This window comes from Ascaphus truei, chromosome 5 (assembly GCF_040206685.1).
Source record: "Ascaphus truei isolate aAscTru1 chromosome 5, aAscTru1.hap1, whole genome shotgun sequence".
Lineage (NCBI taxonomy): Eukaryota > Metazoa > Chordata > Amphibia > Anura > Ascaphidae > Ascaphus > Ascaphus truei.
The window spans coordinates 32,162,525-32,186,824 of NC_134487.1; the positions used below are offsets into that span (position 1 = coordinate 32,162,525).

At 41.1% G+C, this 24,300-nt stretch overlaps 1 protein-coding gene across 8 annotated transcripts in view; it reads left to right on the plus strand.

Annotated features, from left to right (window-relative positions):
- The window catches only part of CACNA2D1 (calcium voltage-gated channel auxiliary subunit alpha2delta 1), a 717,165-nt gene that overhangs the window by 338,010 nt on the left and 354,855 nt on the right, over window positions 1–24,300 (plus strand). For all 8 annotated transcript variants that reach the window (XM_075599579.1, XM_075599575.1, XM_075599572.1 and 5 more), the window contains exon 4: window positions 3,456–3,515. In XM_075599579.1, the coding sequence (XP_075455694.1) occupies window positions 3,456–3,515 (60 nt within the window). The remainder of the gene's footprint in view (window positions 1–3,455; window positions 3,516–24,300) is intronic.

Below are 24,300 nucleotides of genomic sequence, written 5' to 3' on the forward strand. Positions count from 1 at the left end.
GAGACTGAGAGGGAGAGTCTGAGAGACTGAGAGGGAGAGTCTGAGAGACTGAGAGGGAGAGACTGAGAGGGAGAGAGGGAGAGACTGAGAGGGAGAGACTGAGAGGGAGAGACTGAGAGGGAGAGACTGAGAGGGAGAGACTGAGAGGGAGAGACTGAGAGGGAGAGTCTGAGAGGGAGAGTCTGAGAGGGAGAGTCTGAGAGGGAGAGTCTGAGAGGGGGAGTCTGAGAGGGAGGGTGTGTGTGTTTGTGTCTGTCTGTCTGTGAATGAATACAGACACCAACCCACAGTCAGTCACCCACCCAAGTGTCAGTCACACACGAGTCAGTCAGTCACCCACCCACCCACCCAAGTGTCAGTCACCCACCCCGTCACCCACACACCCCCACACCCACTCTCTCTCTCTGTCTAGTTAAAATAATGCCCCCCCTTGAAAAAATTTCTGCGGACGCCCATGGTGTCACTCCTGTTGTCTTTCCCCAAATCAAAAATTGATGCACATGGTACAAAGCAGGAATAAAAGTACATTGCCACTAAGAAATGTAGGACGAAAATGCCACTCCAATAAGACTTTCGTCAACAGTTCAGAAAGTATTTGGGGAAAGCGCATGACATTGAACCAGATTAAGAACTCTGTATCTCTCTTTGGGGACCATAACGTTTGCATTCAATCATTAAACACCCAAAACAATATTTCTCATGAGAATAACATGGGAACTATTTCATGTACACACCAAAAAACATAAAATACTAGCAAATCCTTGTACAGTTCTACAGCCATAAAAAAAAGGAACGGATTACCAGCAAACGCATAACATTCTTGTTAAAATGTGGCACATTTTTAACTAATGTGTTTTTAACAATTTTAGTTTGCACTTGTAAAAATACAGTAGCATCTGGCAGCAGATTGGGAAGAAATCCATCATCCTGCTATATTTGCTTATTTAACATTTTATTTCTCATATAAGTTAAATGGGTGAAACGTATTCCCGTGTCTACACTTTTCTATAGGAGAATAAAAAAAAAAAAAACAGGTGCGTAGCCGTCAGTTCAGATAATTAGTTAAATATGATACAATAACAAACTTCTGCATGAACACGTGTTGCGAATATCTGTTAAATAAACATTTCAGTAAATATTGGGTTGATTTAAAAGATGAATTTAAGGATTGCTGCCTTTGGTGGAGGATTTGTCAGACGTACTGTACGGATCTAGCCAGCTTTATCTTGCTAATAGCGCAGAAATTCACAGTTTCCAGAGGAGTCAATGGCAGTGATAACACAGACTATCCCACCTGTAACATGTTAGCGGTAAAATAACCCTGCCTACATCTTGTATACAGGCATACCCCGCATTAACGTACGCAATGGGACCGGAGCATGTATGTAAAGCGAAAATGTACTTAAAGTGAAGCACTACCTTTTCCCCACTTATCGATGCATGTGCTGTACTGCAATCGTAATATACGTCCATAACTGATGTAAATAACGCATGTGTAACAGGCTCTATAGTCTCCCCGCTTGCGCACAGCTTCGGTACAGGTAGGGAGCCGGTATTGCTGTTCAGGATGTGCTGACAGGCGCATGCGTGAGCTGCCGTTTGCCTATTGAGCGAGATGTACTTACTCGCGAGTGTACTTAAAGTGAGTGTCCTTAAACCGGGGTATGCCTGTATAGCTACTTCAGTACCTGTCTTGACAATTTAATTGCACTGTAAATGAACGTGTTGGGCATTCTTGAAGCAATCAACCTTTTATCTTCATTTTTGATGTACCTGACTCATGGTTCCTCGACCTCCAAGGACCCCCATGTTTCTGAGATATTTGCTTTTTTTGTGTGTCTGTGTTTGACACACAACCCCCCACCCCCCTGCAAATATCGTCACTGTGTCACCCTTAGAAAGTCGCAACATCACCTCCTCAAGACATTGAGGATTTCTCTTGGTCTCCAGAGCCAGGCGACAGGGGTATTGCAAGGTAAGCCAACTCCAGTCCTCGAGCTACCAACAGGTCAGTTTTTCAGGATATCCTTGCTTCAGCACAGGCTGCTCAATAAATCTATGACTGAGCCACTGACTGACCCACCTGTGCTGAAGCAGGGATATCCTGAAAACCTGACCTGTTGGAAGATCTTGAGGACTGGGAGTTGACTATACCTATCCTACTCTAAGGGAAAGTATTCTTACCGGTGGGGCAGGGGGGGTGGGGTGGGGGGCAAATAAGGTTAAAAAAAATCTTCATCTTTCAAAAAAAAAAGAAAAAGAGCCGCGCAGGCTGTTGCTTTAAGTAAAACCACAATAACGTTTCATGGAATATTGTTTCTCAAAAGAAAAAAAAAGAATTTTTTAGCAGCTACTTCTAAAAACTGCTCAACGTTTCTTTTTCGGTATACTTTCTGCATCCCTGTGATGTGCATCCATGCCTTTTAACTGAAAAACAGAGATGTAGGAGGAACAGAAACAGGATGTTGCAAGAGGAATTTCTGGCAGAAAATTGACACTGGGAAATCACAAATGATATTGTATATTGTGCATCTACTGTATGTACAGTACAGGTATACCCCGCATTAACGTACGCAATGGGACCGGAGCATGTACTGTATGTAAAGTGACAATGTACTTAAAGTGAAGCACTACCTTTTTTCCACTTATTGATGCATGTACTGTACTGCAATCGTCATTTACGTGCAGAACTGATGTAAATAAGGCATTTGTAACAGGCTCTATAGTCTCCCCATTTGCGCACAGCTTCGGTACAGGTAGGAAGCCGGTATTGCTGTTCAGGACGTGCTGATAGGCGCATGCGCAAGCTGCTGTTTGCCTATTGGGCGATATGTCCTTACTCGCGAGTGTACTTAAAGTGAGTGCCCTTAAACCGGGGTATGCCTGTACCAACCTTTTTCCCTATTGAGCATATACTGTATATCTTGGAGCAAACACATGGGACCCGCACGATGCACAGATGTAAATATGCACTAAAACATTTTTTTTTAACCTGCAACAAAACTTTCTGCCAAACTGAACCTGATATAAATACTAAAGCCTGTTTATTTTGTTATGGCACAATTCATGTACATTGTATCAACCAAAAATGTCTTTGCCGGAGCACAGATGTTTCATTGTATAGGTTAACAACATTTATTATTTTTTCATAATATGGCTATTGTAAATAATATTACACTATTAAATTATATTTACTAACACTAGTTCTAAATACAAATATACATCATTATGTTTTAATTTAAATAATAATCAGGTATTCAACATGCTGCGTGTATGGGGTCCCATAACGACCTGTATACGTACCACGCATGGATTAACAAGGTTTATACTACTTTTTAAAGTGACAATTCTGATGCACAAAACATTTCAAATGTGATCTTTGTACATAGGCCCCAGTGTAACTATATTATAAAAAGAATGCAGGAAAATCTAAGTGAATCTCTCATCTCTTTCAGCGTCTTGCAAAGGAAGCGGAGAGATTTCAAGCATCACATCAATGGCGAGATGAGTTTAAGGTAAGGTCCTTGTCTTTTCTTTGTTTGCTAAGAAATATGTGCTTCTGGTTTTCTTTTTGAATTGCTTTTCTCTGTAATATACTGGTTAATCTGCTGTACAGTATATGAACATAAGAAATGTACAGTATATTTGTGATGCTTTTGAACGTTGTGAAACTGTAGGGTTTTAATGTAGTTTAGGGTTAAAGGATAAGCAGCATACTCACTGTGATTTTTTTATATTTTTCTTTTATGGATTCAAATCTTAAGGGTCTTGGCAAACTGCACAAACCAGAGAGATTCAACCAAACCAATCAATGTTTGTGTAGTCCGCAGAATACTCAAGGGTTTTGAAACATAGATCAATATGGTGAGCAATTGAGGGTAGTGCCCAAATGCTTCACAGAAGAAATAAAAAATACAGAAGAAACTAAAGCTAAGAGGCAAACGTATTGTGCTCATTTCAATGTCCATTGATAGAATGTTAGTATTATTCTAAATCCAGGGGGAGCATGGGAGAAATTCAACCAAAAAAAGAACAGAAAAACATATCTAAGTGCCATTACATTTGTGAATTTATAGGAAAACTTCACTCCTATGTGTTACATAGTTACATAGTAGATCAGGTTGAAAAAAGACGTTGGTCCATCAAGTTCAACCTATGCTAAATTTAGACAACAGATACTTTATCCTATATCTATACTTAATTATTGATCCAGAGGAAGGCAAACAAAAAAAACCATTAAGGGGAAAAATGAATTCCTTCCTGACTCCAAGAATTGGCAATCGGATTAATACCTAGATCAACATCCTTCCCATGTATACTTATTTGGTATATCCCTGTATACCTTTCCATCTAAAAACAAATCTATTGTATCTGCCATCACAGTCTCCATGCGTAACGAATTCCACATTTTAACTGCCCTTACTGTAAAGAACCCTTTCCTTTGTTGCTGGTGAAATTTCCTTTCCTCCAACCTTAAGGGATTGCCCCGAGTTCTTTGTACTACCCGTGGGATGAATAGTTCTTTTGAAAGCTCCTTGTATTGTCCCTGAATATATTTGTATATAGTTATCATATCCCCTCCTAGACGCCTCTTTTCTAATGTAAATAAATCTAATTTAGCTAGCATCTCCTCATAAGTTAGAATGTCCATCCCCTTTATTAATTTGGTGGCTCTTCTCTGCACTCTCTCTAGTTCCATAATGTCTTTTCTTAGGATTGGTGCCCAAAATTGTACTCCATATTCAAGGTGTGGTCTTGCTAATGCTTTGTAAAGGGGCATAATTATGTTTACTTCCCTTCCATCCATTGCCCGTTTGATGCAAGATAAGATCCTGTTTGCCTTTGCAGCTACTGCATGACATTGGGCACTATTGCTAGGCCTGCTGTCTACAAGCACTCCTAAATCCTTCTCCATCAAGGATTCCCCCAATATATCTCCATTTAATTTGTAAGTCACCTTTTTATTCTTGCATCCCAAATACATAAACTTACATTTATCTGTATTAAACCTCATCTGCCGTTTACCTGTCCACGTTTCCACTCTCCAAGTCCTTCTGAAGAGAAATTACATCCTGCTCTGATTCTATTACCTTACACAATTTAGTATCATCAGCAAAGATGGAGACTTTGCTCTCTAACCCAAACTCAAGATCATTAATAAACAAGTTAAAAAGCAGGGGTACCAGTACCGATCCCTGAGGTGTTGGCTACTCACAATGTGGCAGGTTTACAGTTGTGTGAAAAAGAAAGTACACCCTCTTTGAATTCTATTGTTTTACATATCAGGACATAATAACAATCATCTGTTCCTTAGCAGGTCTTAACATTAGGTAAATACAACCTCAGATGAACAACAACACATGACATATTACACCGTATCATGATTTATTTAACAAAAATAAAGCCAAAATGGAGAAGCTATTTGTGAAAAACTAAGTACACCCTTACTGCTTTCATAGGAATTAAGATGCTAAGTTGCAGACAGGTGCTGCTAATCAAATGCCCTTGATTAATTGATCATCAGCAAGTGGTCACCTCTATAAAAGCCGACGTTTTAGCAGTTTGCTGGTCTGGAGCATTCAGGTGTGTGTTAACACAATGCCAAGGAGGAAAGACATCAGCAATGATCTTAGAGAAGCAATTGTTGCTGCCCATCAATCTGGGAAGGGTTATAAGGCCATTTCCAAATAATTTAAAGTCCATCATTCTACAGTGAGAAAGATTATTCAAAAGTGGAAAACATTCAAGACAGTTGCCAATCTTCCCAGGAGTCGACGTCCCAGCAAATTCACCCCAAGGTCAGCCAGTGCAATGCTCAGAGAAATTGCACAAAAACAAGAGTTACATCTCAGACTCTACAGGCCTCAGTTAGCATGTTAAATGTTAAAGTTTATGAAAGTACAGTTAGAAAAAGACTGCACAAGTATGGTTTGTTTGGAAGGGTTGCCAGGAGAAAGCCCCCTCTCTCTAAAAAGAACATGGCAGCATGGCTTAGGTTTAAGTTGCATCTGAACAAACCACAAGACCTCTGGAACAATGTCCTTTGGACAGACAAGACCAAAGTGGAGATGTTTGGCCATAATGCACAGCACCACGTTTGGCGAAAACCAAACACAGCATATCAGCACAAACACCTCATACCAACTGTCAAGCACGGTGGTGGAGGGGTGATGATTTGGGCTTGTTTTGCAGCCACAAGACCTGGGAACCTTGCAGTCATTGAGTCGACCATGAACTCCTCTGTATACCAAAGTATTCTAGAGTCAAATGTGAGGCCATCTGGCCGATAGCTAAAGCTTGGCCGAAATTGGGTCATGCAACAGGGCAATGATCCCAAGCACACCAGCAAATATACAGCAACATGGCTGAAAAAGAAAATAATTAAGGTGTTGCAATGGCCCAGTCAATGTCCGGGCCTCAACCCGATTGATATGCTGTGGCGGGACCTTAAGAGAGCTGTGCATAAACAAATGCCCACAATCTTCAATGAACTGAAGCAACGTTGTAAAGAAGAGTGGGCCAAAATTCCTCCACAACAATGTGAGAGACTGATAAAGTCATACAGAAAACAATTACTTCAAGTTATTGCTGCTAAAAGTGGTTCAACAAGCTATTGAATCATAAGGTATACTTAGTTTTTCACACATGGCTTCTCCATTTTGGCTTTATTTTTGTTAAATAAATCATGACAAGGTGTAAAATCCTGTCTTGCCTTCAAATTCTTTATGGGCAAGCTACCCAGCTACCTGAACAAGCTCCTCACCCCTACCACATGCAGCTCCTACCACCTGAGATCAGACTCCAAAAGACTGTTCATGGTTCCAAGGCTCAACAAAGTATCCGGATGTTCCTCCTTCTCTTACCGTGCACCCCAAAACTGGAACAACCTACAGAGACTCTTACATCCACCACCAGTTTAAGTTCTTTCAAATCTAAGGCTGTCACACATTTTAATCTGGTCTGTAACTGTTTCATACGCCCATAATATATATTATCTTTAACTGTGCATGCAATGTCTTTTATTATAATATAATAGTGGGTCAGAGCAGGGAGCTACAACCCTATATTTTAATAATTTCAGTATTTATGTTCACTTATTCACTGTGTATTATATAAAGTCACAAATATATTTGGTCACTTGAATCACCACACTCAACACGTTGTGTAGGGAGTACCTGGATTCTTTTCACCTTATTGTCTATACATTGATCGAATGTTTACATCTGCAGTTGAAACACTTCGGGCCATATTTGCCGTGGCACAAGACAACGTCTGGCCCATTCAATGACCTATTCAAATGGGCCGTGAGGTGTCTTCCTGCACTGGAAGCTGTGTTATGGCATAGCACTACTTAGTAAATATGGGCCTATATAATGTTTCAAAGATTGGAACAGACTTAAGAAGACTATGCAAGTCAGACAGCTGCAGTTTTAATAGATAAGTTTGGGGTTTTAAAGAGAAGAAAAAAACGAATGCCAAAGCTGAAGAATGTCAAAAGACCCTTCCAAAGACACTAATACCAAGACAGAGAGAGTCTTTTCCTAAATATCATCATGCATATTAAATCAGCCTGAACATTTATTGTGTTGTCGACAAAGTAAGCTATAACCATCATTCTGTTAAATTCTTCCCTCAAGAGATCAGCCGAAATCGATTTTGTTCCAAATAGTGTAATTACATTTTAGAAGGTTTGATGGATTTTTAAACTTCATTTATGTTTGTGCAAAATTCATTTTCTTTCTTAGTCCTAGCAATAACGAGCATTGCAAAGTATAGTAAATAATGAAAGTCTGGGTGTAGCTATCCATCTAAGCTTATTTTATATTACAGTACAGTTGAAAGCGTAAAATAAAAGATGCATAACGTTATTATTAGTTACATCAAGGCTTTACCACTTACATATGTGTTAAAGGTCAAACTAGTTTCAGTGCTGTTACTGGGAGCCGCTCATGCAAGTTTAAGCTTTGATGTAGAAACAGAATGTCCCACAATATCAAGGCCCAGATCCATAAAGCACTGGTAAGTCACACTTGCACTATTAGGCTGAGCTTATAGTCAGCACGATTGTGCTAGTGCACGCGACAAGCATAAATTGCATAATGCCTGAGGCCAGCCACCCCTAGTGCGCAAACGACGGAGCGCAATGGCGCGACCGTGTTTTAAAGAGACAACATTTTTTTGTTTTTTCAAGTGCGGCCGCGTGATGTCGCGTCACGTGACCGGTTCAGCCAATGAGGGCGAACCAGCTTTGTGACACGTTCGCCAAGCCTCTGCCATGCCTCCCCATTGCCTCCCCAATTGCCTGCAGCTCAGTTCACACATCGCTGGGGCTGCAGGTGTGCACAATTCTATGCGGTCCGTCGCGTGCGCATGTAGCATAATCAGCCTTATTCTTAACGTGACATTAAGTTAGGTTATCTTCAATGGACAATAGCCTAACGTTAGGCCATGTTTTCTACCGTAAAGCGCATAGCATTAACTATAATGGGCATAAGTGATAATGACATGCAAATTATAGGCAAAGCAGGTGAAATCATAACACTACATATGCACTGACGTAATGTTATGTTAGTTAGGTAATACCTAAAATGGGCATAAGTCGAATTCCAGCTCTGAAATAGGTCTCTGGCAGTGTTATTTCCTGCCATTTTTTCTCTCTCCTCTCCCCTCTTTCTCAGCTTGAGTTAAAGACCTATTTCACATTATTGGAGGATAACACTACAGTATTCTACTATAAGTGATGTTAATCATACAGTATGCTAATTAAATGTAGAACTGCCATTATTTTTATATATAATTGGCTTCAAGGATGCCAGTTAACCTCTGGTAATTTAGCATCCGATCCTGTTTTAGGCAACGTCATTTTTTGAGCCCTGATTTAATGGACCTTTGTTGATCTAGCCCTACTGTAGTTCTGGGTATGTCTTGTTTTGCACTGTTTCCAGACTCCCACTATACTCCATTTCTTCCTTGTGCATCTTGACCAGTGATTTAATCTCCTGACTACTTTAATTAAAAACTGGTGTCTGAGGCTTGATAAAATACCTACAAAGAAATACATCTGGTCAGATACTCCCAGTTGGCTAACAATTTACTCTGGCCAATGGGAGACTTTGGGGTCTATGTGGGTTAAATATCAAGGCAAGTGCGGTGCAATTGAAATCAATAAGATGTCTCTAGATACATTTGCTGCAGCTTGTTTTGCCTGACAATCGCACCACTGTTGTCTTGATACATAACCCACATTGAGTTCAGCTGTTGTCTGCATTTAAATGTTTGTGTTTGGGGGGGAGGTCCATGCACGGCACAACCGCATCATGTGATCTTTCGTGGACAAATCTCATGACGCGGCTGGTCCTCGGATGCCGGAATTAATCAACCCGATGGGCCCCTAAAAAAATGAGCAAGTGCCCATGATGTACCTGATATTTCATTAGGGCCCATGGCGCCCTTACCAGATATGTCATAGGACACTCTGAAGGTTAAAATGAAAATGACATGTAGGGGACATGTTGGTAAGATAGATAGGCTTCTTTAAGCCCTCATAGCAGGGAGAGAAACATGGTACAGTAGTTGGTGTTCAAAAAGAGAATGCCTGAGCGAGGTATAATTAGAAGTCATGGGTCAGAAAGGAGCTAGGACGTTTATGAGCAGAAAGCAGCCTTTACTTGTTGTTTTTCTCCTATTGATTTTTTCCCATGACTTAAAAAATTGTAACTAGGTGGGAGGGGGGGGGGGGGGTGAACATTCAAAGCGAAACGGTGCTACAATAGTGGAGCCTGAAATACTTATCGCTTTATTTGCTGGTATTTCAGTTCCCATTCACAAAATTATATCGGCCGCCAAGTCGGCCTTGGTCCCGCTGGCCACTAGGAAGCTGTAACATCATCAGGGAGATGATGTGGATTCCTATTCCATGACTATTTCTATTCCATGACTGCGAGTGCCAGCTCTTAAATTTTAAAAGAAGTAAGCTGGCAACTCCATCAGTAAGTATCCAGGCGGTCCCTGGACCTGAAAGTAAGTGATACAGCTTTGGAGGATTCCTGGCTCAAATTCTGTAATAAAAAAAAAAAAGTCAGTATGCAAAATGCAGAATACAGTTCATGGCGGGTGTCACAGGAATGATGCAGTTGCGCATAGACATGGTATGTGAATGATGGATAGAACATATATTGTTCTATTTTAAGCTTTATTTGCAAATGAGATATTTCAAATGAACGGCGAAAAAAATCCATTCCAATTATAATTTTTTTGCCAGCTGAGAAGATCATCTAAGAAAAACTTTAACGTATTCATTTGTTTTATCATGCCTCATCTGCTTAATGAGAAGATGTTTTCTGAATGTTATCGACTGGTTACGGATTAATACAGTCATTTTTACTATTTACTTTTTCTTGGTTTGTGAAAGGATTGCTCTTAAATATACAGTAATTGGCTTGAAAATACTCCATGCAATTAGTTATCATGACAAATGATTCTTGTCTAACAATACACAGAGGTCTTATTCTATGATGGCGCCGGAAGTCAATGGGGCTTTCCGAGCAATAGTGAACGATCAGCACTTCTCCAAGTAAGCGCTATCATTTTATTTTCTTTGGTCATCTTGGTTCATCTTTACTAAAGCAGTGCTATGCCGTAAGGCAGGGGTGCGCAAAGTGGCGGGCGCGAGAATTTCCAGGAGGGGGCGTGGCGACTACAGAGGTCCCGCGCTGTCCCCCAAGGCACTTAAGTTCTGGGGGGTCCATGTAAAGTCTCTGCAGATTCTCCTACCTGATCTTTGGCGACGCGTGTCATGTGACGTGGCATTGCCATGGCAACGTGACATCACATGACCCCACGATGGCATTTGATGCCGGAGCCGAGGAGGTGGGGCACGATCCGGGAGGTGAGCATGCAGGGGGGCCGCAGGGTTAAAACTTTGTGCACTCCTACCGTAGGGCACATCCCATCGCAAGACCTCTTATGGCCCATACGAGTGGATCAGCCATAAAATATCCTGCAGCACTGGTCAATTTCGTGTCGTAGCACGCTTTGTAAATATTGCTTGTTGTCATATCTCGGGCATAGATAGTTTAGACACAAAGTTCCAAGTAGCAGTGCTCTGTATGATATATACATGTAAAAGATATAAATGTTGAGGTTGCACACATACGTGTGTGAAAGAAGCCCAATGATGCTGAGTGAGTGAAGTACTGGACCCAGTGCTGTATGTATAATGCAATATAAACAGAGGTAGCTATAATCGTCCATAAGGTGGATACAGTTTCTTCATATAAATGTGTCACATCAATGCAGTGCTCCACCAGATAAAAGCTCTCCATAAACAGCAATGTTGCCGGTCAACAACTCCTCCTGTTGTAAGGGGGAGACACAGTACTCACATACAGCAGCCTGAAACGCGTTAGAGTGTGTTTCTGTTCCCCGTTACTATGTTGTTTAAATAAATCAATTTTAACTTCATTAGTATTGGTGCTGGCCCCGTTTTTTCAGCCGTGCACCGTTTCCTATCCTTGGATTGTTTCCCTGCTATATTTATGAAGCAGTTGTATTTCAGAAACCTTCTAGTACTGGGAGACACCTTACAGGCTATTTACTTGAATCGGCTGTCATTTCGCTTCAGGTGTCTAATGGAATAGTAAATATGAGCCATAATCTCTCTTAGTCATATTTAACACTAGAAAATATATTTTGTGAGTGAACTTTGAAAATGTTATAGTCTCAAAAGGTGACCATATAAAATCTTACATGCTCTCTATCAGGAACCGGTTTCCATTTTCTTTTAATGGTTAGCCTTTTCTCTGGAGATTTCTAAAGTTTATGGGCTAATCTCACTCTGAGATATGGTTTCAATGAGATAAAAGAGTTCTGAATAGTGTTGCACTTTGTTGTAGAATGAAAGAACCATTCTGATAATGTACTTATAGTATGTTCTTCATGATGGGCGTAACAACATAACACTCGGTATAATGAAATCCCAGTCATTTTATAACATGGTAAGCCCTTCATTAGATTAGGCTTCATTCATGTACAGTTGATTTACTGTTTAGCAGATGCCTAAAGAAATCTGAAGAATCTGTCCAATTTCCCTCTCTCTCAAACATTCAATCAGGCCTTCCAACAGCTTCTCCGGGACTCAGGACAGAGTCTTGGACCTGGGCCCCATGGTACAGTAGGTGAATTGTGAATGGGAGCAGGGTGGGTGAAGCTTATCTAGCTTGGGATAAGGAAGGGCCCTGTGGTGCATTGAGTCCCTGGAACGGATGCGAAAATTGGGCCCTAACTTCCATACGGGCCGAATTTCTGACATCGGCGGGTCCCGGAACACTTGTCTGCTCCTGCCCACAATCAAAACAAGTTATGGCTTCGTATTCTAGGAACTGCAGGCCTCACTTTGTTTCCTATTTTATTCTGGACAACCAAAAGAAAAACAAGTGCAAATATCATTTAGAATTGATAAAGGTGAACACTAGTGTAAGTGATGAAGAGTTACATAATTTATAGAGCCCCAGGATGTAGTGCTGCTCCCCCCTTTTAAATGCCGGACGTGGTTGCCGGCAAACGTATTACATCATCGCGCACATTGACATCGATGAGGGCACGGAGCGCTCCATGTCAACAAATGGTAGTCACAACAACCCTCATACAGAATCAAGTATTGAAGATGACAAGGAGCCGCAATAGTCCAGACACACAAAAACAAATACAGAGCAAGTCGTTGCTATGACAACCCACTCAGAGACATAAACACAAACGAGTCCAGGTAGTGAGAGGTTAATCTCTATGGGTGAAACACAATATTAGTGCATATAAAAATACAAACAATTCCGTACAGAATAATAAAGTTTTAAAAAGGGATATAGAGAATCAATATATAGATACATCCCACATTATTTATTGGTGGCCATATGGTCTAGAGATATAATATAAAAATTATTGTAAAAATGATGCCTCTGAGTAAGTTGTCATAGCAATGGCTTGCTCTGTATTTGTTTTTGTGTGTCTGGTCTATTACGGCTCCTTGCGCATGCGTACCGCAGACCTCTCTGCACATGCGCACTGTGTGCCTCTACGAGTGCCCACCAAGGGCCGCGGGCCTCTACGCATGCACACCAGCCATCAGAGAGGCCGACCGAGGGGGAGGAGAGGAGCCGGGGAACACCGGGCAGGGAGAAAAATGCGACCCTGCATCATGGCTGTTTTAGGAAGAAGGGACTGTGAGAGAGCTGTATCCCCTGAGATCCTGGTGCTGAAACAGACACACATACACACACAGCGACATACACACACACAGTGTCACACACACACAGTGTCACACATAGTCACATACACACAGTCACACACAGAGACACACAAACAGTTACACACACACACACACACGACTCAGTGGAGCTCTCCTCTGCCACATGCCAGGGTGGAAGGAAACTACATTTCCCAGCATGCAAATGGGGGAGATGTGCATGCTGCTTAATGACGTTGAGCCCTCCCATTGGTTAGTCTTCTCCTTGGGGGGGGGGGATGACACCATCCATTGCCCTAGTTACCATATGCTGTAGCTTGCATCTGAATCAGAGGTACTGTACGAGCCCCTGCACCCAGCCACCCTTCACACTCCTGCTGCCCGCACGTCCAAAGAGGGAAACCCTAACTCACACATAGTCACACACACAGTCACACCTACACACAGTCACACACACACACAAGGAATTTACAGTTGGTATAAATAGTGCAAATAGCTAAAACAGGGTGTGTGTGCCGAGCACTCACGTTCTAAGTCAAACTTTGTCACTAAAATTGTGTTTTGATTGTTCATTAAATACATCACCAACACTAATACAATTCCTGGGACAAAAGACAAAGAAGTTTCACTTAAAATGCGCGTGCTCTGCTCGCACACCCTTTTTTTCTGCCTATTTTCTTCTGGACAGGATAATCTCTTAGTCACTGACTTCATTAGCTGCATTAGCTTTCTTCTCCCACACCAATTTTTGAATGTATTCTGGCAACGACTTTACTCCAGAAACTTCTAGAAAAACTGCAGTAAAAGAAGTGTTTATTTCTGAGGTATGTTTCTATCGTCTCCCCATCTAATACACAGCAATGGAAGTGGTTGTTCCACGTCTGATTCCACACTTTTCAGAAAGGGGGAGTTGAATTGTGCGAATTTCATGAAATTCAATGAATAAAAAATTGCACTTCTCTAAAAGGGAGGCAATATTTCCAGCGATATCTCAATTTAATCGACTAATTTATGGGTATCTCATAGTGTGAATATGTCCAAATATGCTTTGCAATTGAGTTGAGAATTTTTACACAAAAATTCCTTTTGCTCGGACTACAGCGAAACGTTACCACTTTTTGCTAGAGTTATTATAGAATAATTAAAGGACCACGTGACCTTGCACATTGACCTTTAATGTTTGATAAAATTATTTTGTTTGCATGATTTGCAAACTTCTGTGAAAAATTTGCACTTTCAGGATTTCAATATAATTTATAGCCGTTAGAAAACTATACAAATGCTGCATTTCATATGCACTCTTGAAGTCCGAAAGCTTACAAACAAAGCAATGCTTCACAAAAAAACGTATCCCTGAATTTCATGCCTTATATCAAAAGGCAAAATGGGCCATATGGACTAAGCAGTTTTCTGCAAGATGGTACCGACTGGCACCGTGAGACAGTTGAAAGCCCATAAAAGTAGATGGGCTGTAAGGTGGTCCCCAGCATCGGATGGTGCCCTATGGCAAAGAGTTGATTAATACAGGGTATATAAGGGCCAAAATCTATTCAACGCTCCATCCAAAGGTATGCCACATGCAGGAACAAAGTATAACAAATTAAGTAGTTAAATGCAGAAATGTCAGTGCAGAACAGGTGAACTGACCGTACTGCACATGTTCTATATGTCTTCAGTGATGGAAATAGTACCAGATTTACAGCATTTTTCACTTTACCATAAGAACATTGCAGAGTGACTTGTTTAACTTGATTTGAAAAGTGCGTTATTATTGTATGTTATAACAGAGTTGAAATAATGACTCTTTTAGAGCATGCTTATACGTACAATGTAATTGTCAGACTGCCTTAAGTTGTTATTCTATTGCAGAAAATATGAAGAAGAAAAAAAAGTATAGGGGGAAAGTCTGAGTTCTAGTTTAAAACTTGATGACTTACAATCTGACTGTTTGTGGCTATAAATGGAAGCAGAATAATTCTGGGACAAGAGAGAAGCAACCTGCTTGTATTGAACTTACAGTGTTATGTGCTAATGAATACAGACTGTATGTGGTTATAAACGAGTCATTCTGGGGGAGTAGCAGCCTGATTGTTTTAAGCCAGAGTTGATTTTACAAATAAGCATACACTGTATTGTGACAAATTTGCAGTCTCTTGAGGTGAGGAGATTTTATAAGTGGTTTAGATTTAATTTGACTGCACATTAGCAGAGAATACAACTATATGCAGGGCCGGTGGAAGGGTATTCGGCACCCAAGGCAAACCTTCAGCCCTACGCTCCCCCCCCCCCCCCCCCCCCTGAACTTTCTTATTTTTATTTATGTTGTAATAGCCCCATTATCTCACCCCTCCTCTTCCTCTCTCATCTTACCCCCTCTCCCACTCCTCCTCAATCAACCCCCTCCTTCTCCTCCTCAGTCACCCCTTCCTTCTCCTCTTCCTCTCTCACCCCCCTCCTTCACCTCTACCTCACTCACCCCTCCTTCTACTCTTCCTCTCTCACCCCTTCCTCCTCTTCCTCTCACTCCCTCCTCCTCTTCTCTTCTCAACCCCTCCTCCTCTTCCTCTCACCACCTCCTTCTCCTCTTCCTCTCACCCCTCCTTCTCCACTTCCTCACCCCTCCTTCTTCTCTTCCTCTCACCCCCTCCTCTCTCACACCCTCCTTCTACACTTCCTCCCTCACACCCTCCTTCTACTCTTCCTATCTCAACCCCTCCTTCTCCTCTTCCCCTCTCATCCCTTCTTCTCCTCTTCCTCTCTCTCCCCCCCTCCTTCTCCTCTTCCTTTCTCACCTCTGTCTATCTCCTCCTCCTCCTTCTTCTCTCTCCCACCTTCTTCTCCTCGTCCTTCCTGTCTCACCCCCTCCTCCTATCTCACCCCCTCATCCTCTTCCTCTCTCACCCAATCCTACTCTCACCTATCTGGTATTGGTGGTCTGAGGAGGCCGGCAGGCGACAGTGGGAGAAGAGGACAGAGGAGGAGGATATCAGGTGGGAGCAGCAGGAGCACAGCAGCAGAGGAGGTAGATGGCAGACTGCAGCAGCAGAAGAGGACTGTGGACCACGGGAGCAGAGGAGGATGGCAGGGGAGGAGCTGCACTGTAGCAGCAGCAGCAAAAACCGGAAGTCAGTGAATACTTCCAGGTCAGAACGTTGGGATGTGCTCCTCCCCGGGCCGTCCTCCAGTGCTGCCCTGCTCTGCTCCCATGGTCCGCAGTCTTCCTTTCCTCCGTTGCCCACTATCCTCCTCCTCTGTCTTCTTCTCCCGCCACCATCCTCCTCCTCTGCTGCCACCGTCCCCAAAAGTATGCCACCGTGTTCTATAGTATTATATAATACTTACTTCATTTTTTTTTTAAATTCAACTCTTAATGCCATTTTAATGAGTTTTAATATACTGACATCCTTTGATTTCTATAGCAGGTTTTAGTACACTTCCCCAGCAGTGCAAGATCTTTGTAGCACTTTGCTGTTTGTGATAATTTGTTGCCAATATTCCTAGCAGTTTGTACTGAAAACTGTAATAATAGATAATGTTACCTTAGTAATAAAAGAATACATTGTAGCTGACTGATGGATTGATTGAAACTGAAAGGCAGCCATTTAGTGAACCCTGAGAAGCAGGTTCTTTGCTGATCGATCACAGGAGAACGAATAATTCAACAATTTAGATAATTCGTTTTCAATAAAGGTAATTAAAGGCTGCATATGTTTTTTAAATATATATATTTTTTGTGCCGCTTGGATTGCCTCTTTACACGACAGATACTTATCCTATATTTGTATTTATATTATATTGATCCAGGGGAAGGCAAACAAAAAACCCCAGTGAAACATTATCCAATTGTATCTCATATGGGGAAATATACATTATTCATTTACTTCAATTAGTGGCAATCAGATTCCTTCCTGGATTAACATCCTTCCCATGTTTTGAATATTTGGTATATCCCTGTATATTTTTTCTTTCTAAAAAGATGGCCAACCTTTTTTTGAAGATATTTATTGTATCTACCAGCAGTCTCAATGGGTAAAGAATTTCACATTTCAACTGCCCTTACTGTAAAAAACCCTTTCCTTTTGTTGCTGGTGAAATCTCCTTTCCTCCAACCTTAAGGGATGACTCCGTGTCCTTTGTATTGCCCTTGGGATTAATAGTTCTTTTGAAAGCTCCTTGTATTGACCCCAAATATATTTGTATATAATTATCATGTCCCCTCTTAGATGCCTCTTTTTTAATGTAAACAAATCTGATTTAGCTGACCTCATAAGTCAGATTTTTCATCCCCTTTATTAATGTGGTAGCTCTTTGCACTTTTTATAGTTCTATAATGTCTTTTTTATGTAGTGGTGTCAAAAACTGTACTTCATATTCAAGGTGTGATCTTACTAACGGTTTATACAGTGGCATAATTATGATTGCATCTTTTCCATCCATATCCCATTTAATGCATTTGCATTTGCAGCTACAGTACTGCCTGACATTGGACACCATTGCTAGGCTTGCTGTCTACATGCACTCCTAAATCTCTCTCCATCAAGGATTGATCTAATTTTGCTCCATTTAATTTGTAAATCGTCTGTTTATTCGTGTTTCCCAAATGCATAACCTTACATTTGCCTGTATTAAACCTGGAGTGAAATTACATCTGATTTTACTACCTTACACAATTTAGTGTCATCATTGAAGATGGTTGACTTTGATGTGTAGGCCAACCTCCAGGTAATTAATAAACAAGTTAAAAAATAGGGGTCCCAGTACTGATCCTTGAGGTACTAATGAGGGCCGGCCTTAGGCTTTGGGGGGCCCAAAATGCTGGCAGCAGCGTCCCCCCTATAAAAAAACCCCTCCAAAACCCAAGGGATTATCTTGACGAGCAGCCCACTGACAGCGTCCTGTGACATCGCTTTGCCATGGCAACAAAACGCTGCTGGTGGCGGTCCATTGCAGAAAAGGTAAGAGCAAACACAAACACACTACACCCCTCATCCCCCCAACCATATCTCTCTGCCGGTCCCTCCTCTCCCTCTTGTCAGCACCGGGATTAAACTTCCGACCGGAGTGGTGGAGCTGGAGGAGGGGGATCCTGTGCTCCCTCCAGCTCCCCCCTACGGTCTGGTGAAAGTTGGATCCCGGCGTTGACAGAGTGGGGGGTGAGGGGGCGCGCAGGAGAAAAAGTTTGCGCACCTCTGCACTAATCTCTTTTGTGGCACTGGATCAAAAGCATTTGCAAAATCCAAGTAGACCACATCAACTGCATTACCCTGGTCTATATTCTTATCTCCTCAAATAAACTAATAAGTTTAGTTTGGCAAAAACCATCCTTCATAAATCCATGCTGACTACTACTAATAATTTTGCTGTTCATTAAGTATTCCTGACTATTATCCTGTACTAAACCTTCAAGTATCTCCCCCAAGTATTGATGTCCGTTTTACAGGTCTGTAATTCCGTGGTTGTGATCTAGCTCCTTTTTTAAATATAGGCACCACATCTGCTTTACGACAATTTTGTGGTACTGAGCCTGTGGAAATTGAGTCCTTGAATATTAAATATTACAAAGGAATGACCATAAAAAATGATAAAGTATGTTCACACTGTTGTGCAATATTTGCATATAGTCAGTCATATCATGTGTTTCATTTTGGTTGATGCTCAGGGACTTTTGACATAGCGGTCATTCACATGTGCTCATGTGTGCAAAGGAATAAAGGGAAAGTATTCATAAAATAATTACTCTGATTCCCCAAACAGATATATTACAATTACATTTGATTTCACATTTGAATGCTTTGAAATGGTTGGTTAGCCAAAGCAATTTTGTTTCCAGTTCAGACCATAATATTATTAATAGCTACACATGTATAATATTAAGGATCAATTTAGTTGAATTTCATTAACAAGACTGTGCTTATTTGCATATTTGGGAAAATGTGGATCATTTTTATGGATTAATTAGCATGACAAAAAACCCTTTTACGCCATCTTTTTTTATTTTTTATAAATGCATTTAATGATGCAGATGTTAAACTGGAGAAATATATTCAGCACATACTGTACAGCAAGGAATAAGATTATTTAATAAAAAAAGAGTAAAACCGATTTAAAGGAATAATTAAACCTGCAGTATTCCTTGACACAAACACAAATACATATACATTGTTAAGTAAGCAGTACAACTAATTAATGCCTATAAAAATCATGGTATGGTGAACCCCATAAATTACTAGAGTTTTAGATGCACTCATCTGAAAATTACATCTATGAATGTGTACTGTCAAGTTTCTATTTCTTGTATGGCCTAATTGAAAAAAAAAAGAGTACCTCTAGAACAGTGTTTTTCAACTGGGGTTCCTAGGAACCCTTGGGTTCCCTGGGCACCTCTAAATGTGCAATTTGCAGGTCATTTGAAAGCTGTACCAACTACAGAAGAATTTATAATATATCTGATCTCAGAAGCTATTATAGAGGGTTGGGGCTCCTTACAATGCATCTGTTCTCAGATGCATTATTAGTGAGGGTTGGGGTTCCTTACAAAATATCTGATTTCAGACGCGCTATTAGAGAGGGTTGGGGTTCAATACAATGCATCTGATCTCCGACTCGCTATTAGAGAGTGTTGAGACTCCTTAAAATGCATATGATCACAGACAGGCTATTGAAGAGGGTTGGGTTCCACAGAATTTCACAATATAATTATAGGGTTCCTTAACCAAAAAAAGGTTGAAAACCACTGTTCTAGAGAGCCATCTATTGCTGGTAATGGTCAGTAGGTGTAGGATGCCAAGAGTAGAGATGGGTAATGCTTTTTTTTTTTTTGCGGATTTGGATCCGCCGATTCATTTAGTCCGCGGATTTCCGCAAATCCGTCTCAAACAGGGCGATTCGTATTTTCTGGATAGCAGAATCCGCAGATTGGATGCTTAAAACCCACCAGTTACAAGCTAAATCCACGGATTGGATTGGTAAAATCCTTCAACGGATTGTGGAATCCGTGGATTGGATTGTGAAAATTCACTAGCGGCTCGTATCCAATGGCGGTTTTGGACTAATTGGCACATATTGAAACTGGAAAAATCAGTCGACGGATTTTACACCGCTGAACGTATTTTGAATGGAAAGCTCGGGGAATTCCACGAAACCGATTTTGACTGTTTAGCCCATCTCTACCCAGGAGATGTGGTCCACTGGTGCAGCCAGTTTATTTTTAAAGTTTATTTTTTAAAAGAATTATTCTGAAAGCCATTCTGAAAGATGATTTAGCCCAGATAGTGTCAACTCGGCCCTCTTTTCCAAGCACAACAAGTCTATTTCTTTTCTTTACTTTATTCGTGGAAAGCAGGTAAAAAACAGGAACTTGTGTAGAGATGTAGGTGTTGGGATAATGTCTCTCTGTGGGTGGTTGGTAGTTAAAGGCAGATAATCCTACCAGTACAGGAGTTTACAGCAGAGTGCTCACTCATCCAGAGGTTATGGTGGAAAAGGAAGTGAGGGGCAAGGGTCACACTAAAGGTTCAGTGAGAATGCACTAACTGTCAGCAAAAGACAGGGGGGAAAAATGGGAAAGCCCATAGCTGGGAGGACTGGAGATGTTGCCAGAGCAACCAGGGGTATGACAGACTGGAAGGAAAAAGGGCTACATAATGTATCCATTCCATCTGCACTGGGAGTGAACTGCATGGAAAGTGACATCCCAGTGCAGCTAGCAGGGGGAACTGCCAAGGGAAGGGGGGCTGAAACAGAGAAGGCAGACATGGGTATTTCTGTTCCATGACAAGAATATAGAGCATATATGTTTATGAGCACCATTCACCAATCAACACTTCGAAAACCTGGATTGGGCCTAACGCTGTCTGCACAGATACTAGGTCTTAAGTGTTAGGGAGGGTAGATTAGTAGCCAAAGAATTTCACATTTTAATTGCCTTTACTGTAAAGAACCCTTTCCTTTATTGCTGGTGAAATCTCCTTTCCTATGACCTTAAGGTATGACCCTGTGTCCTTTGTCCTTTGTCCTGCCCTTGGGATTAATAGTTATTTTGAACGCTCCTTTTATTGACCCCAAATATATTTGTATATAATTATCATGTCCCCTCTTATATGCCTCTTTTCTAATGTAACAAATATAATTTAGCTGGCCTCATAAATTAGATTTTCCATCCCCTTTATTAGTGTGGTGGCTCTTTCCACTTTTTCTAGTTCTATAATGTCTTTTTTATTTAGTGGTGCCAAAAACTGTACTCCATATTCAAGGTGTGATCTTACTAATGCTTTATACAGTGGCATAATTATGCTTGCATCCCTTCCAGCCATACCCCATTTAATGCATTTGCAGCTACTGCCTGACATTGGGCACTACTGCCTGACTTGCTAAGCCTGCTTTCTACATGCACTCCTAAATCTTTCTTCATCAAGGATTAACCTAATTTTGCCCCATTTAATTTGTAAATTGTCTGTTTATTCGTGTTTCCTAAATGCATAACCTTACATTTGCCTGTATTAAACATGGAGTAAAAAATAACATCTGATTTTACTACCTTACACAATTTAGTGTCATCAGCGAAGATGGTTGACTTTGTACTGTATGCCAAACTCCAGGTAATTAATAAACAAGTTAGAAAATAGGGGTTCCAGTACCGATCCTTGAGGTACTAATCAGGGCTGGCCTTAGTCTTTGCGGGCCCAAACAAAATGCTGGCAGCGGGGTCCCCCGACGATGTCATGTGACATTGCATTGCCATGGCAATGCGGTGCTGCAGGTGGCGGACCATAGCGGAGAAGGTAAGAGCAAACACACTACACCCCTCATTCACCCCCAAACATATCTCTCCGTCGGTCCCTCCTCATCCTCTTGTTGGCACCGGGATTCAACTTCCGATCGGAGTGGGGGAGGAGGAGGGGGGCCCTGCGCTCCCTCCAGCTTCCCCCACCGTCTGGTGAACATTGGAACCCGGCATCGACAAGAAGTACGCAGGGCACCCAAAGGCGTGGGGCCCAAGGTGGCCACCTTAGACTGCGATTATAGTACTGGCGACGGCGATGATGCGCAGCGCCATCACAAGTACTTGAAGTCCGTCATGTGTGCCCATAGTAGGCGTGACCGTAACGGCGCTGTGCAGCGACATGGCGACCGAAATTGCTGAAACCAAGGATTTTTTTCTTGGCCAGCGATGGAAGCGTGACGTCTGCATCACACAAGTGGTTCAGCCAATGAGGGCCAACCGCTCCCGTCACGCCTCCGTCATGCCCCCTGTCATCCTCGCATGGTCTCCTACACTATACTTCATCGACCAGTGTTTTTCAACCAGGGTTCCTAGGACCTCTTGTGTTCCGCAGGCATCCCTAAAGGGGTCCCTGCAATTCTCTGGTTATTTGAAAACTGTATCAAATATAGAAGAATTGACAATGCATCTGTTCATAGAGTTGCTATTAGAGAGGATTGAGAGTTCCTCAGAATATCACTCAGGGTTGCTTAACAAAAAAAAGGTTGGAAACCACTGTCATGGACACATATTCATTTTCTGTGGGGTGATCAGCATGGCTGCAGCACTTCCATTTCCAGCATCCTGCTACCAGTTGTGGTCATGTAATCACTCCTGGAGCAATCACATGACCAGACGTGCCAAAGGTCCTAGTGGCACAACCGGACTATAGACATTTATTAAACTGTAAAGCGATTTAAATGGTCTAATCTAATAAACATAGTCGCTCTGTAGCCAGTTTATCGTGTCTGCATTGTTTTTGTTTTTTACTTCAATTTAATATATAATGTCACACATGGTACTTCATGACATTTTGGGTTTTATTTAAATTCGAATTGTCCCAGGGGCAAAACTGATGCAGAATAACACTTAATTATCAAACAAAAAACAACCCTGTTTTTTCTTTAATAAATCTGATGGGATTATTTCCCCTCTGTTGTTCTAAGGCACATTAATAAATGGTTTTTCATATCTTGTTCATAAAACCAAACATGCAGTGCTTTTAAAGACCATAAACAATTTAAACATTGCATATTACCTCAATGTAAACATAAGTAAAACCATATTTATAAAGAATAACATATATCTTTGTATGTTGACCTGTTTTCTTTTACTTAGCCCTATAATATATTGTGACACTTCTTTTTCCAGCAGTATAGTGGAAGACATAATTTTCAAAATATCATTTAAATGTCTTTTTCTTTTGCAAGAGATTCATATTAGTTTAAATTCCCTTTTCAAATATTCATGAGGGGCTTTTCAAAATATAAAAAAAGGTTATAAACCATTCATTGCCCATTAAAATTTAATTTTAATGCTATATTTTTCATGGAAATGAGCCCATTGCCTCCCTGGGTAGTAATATTTACATGGCCTTATTTGTGAAATTAAAAGTATGCTTCAGGCTCTATCACAACAGCTTGCAAATATAGTATCCCAGAAATTAAAAAGCACAGCTATATATATATATATATATATATATAGGCAGGTTGCAGACCTGCCTAAGACATGCAGATGAGCATACAGTTGTATTTGCATATATATATTTTTTATTTTAATAAACCTCACTTTGACCATACCATTGTGGCTGGAATGGATGTGTGAAGCCTCACCACGGGGTTCCCTAGCTGAACAGACCTAGAGAGAGGCGAATACCACATCCTACAAGAGGAGAGGGACATCTATACACCAGAGACATATTTGTATACTGACTCACACTTGGCCGTGTGAGTGCATTTTATTAGTCCTTTATCCCTATCCCATTAAGGCATACACATTGACTATTCCAGCACATCAGAGAAAAGAAAGAATTGCCGGCGCCAAATCAGTCCTTTGAATAATAATAACTCCAAATAAAAACCAAACCGTCTCTTGAAAAGTCCCAAAAGTGTCCTTGAACAGATAGGCAGTGAAGGGGTCAACGAACGCTCACACCAAATGGTAGTGCAATATGTAAAAAAGAGAAGAAAACAAACAGATAATGGTGCAGTACGCCAAAAAAGTTGACATTAAAACATTAAAAACTCACACATGACAAACATAACACACAATAACAGACAGACACTAGCAAGGCTATAAT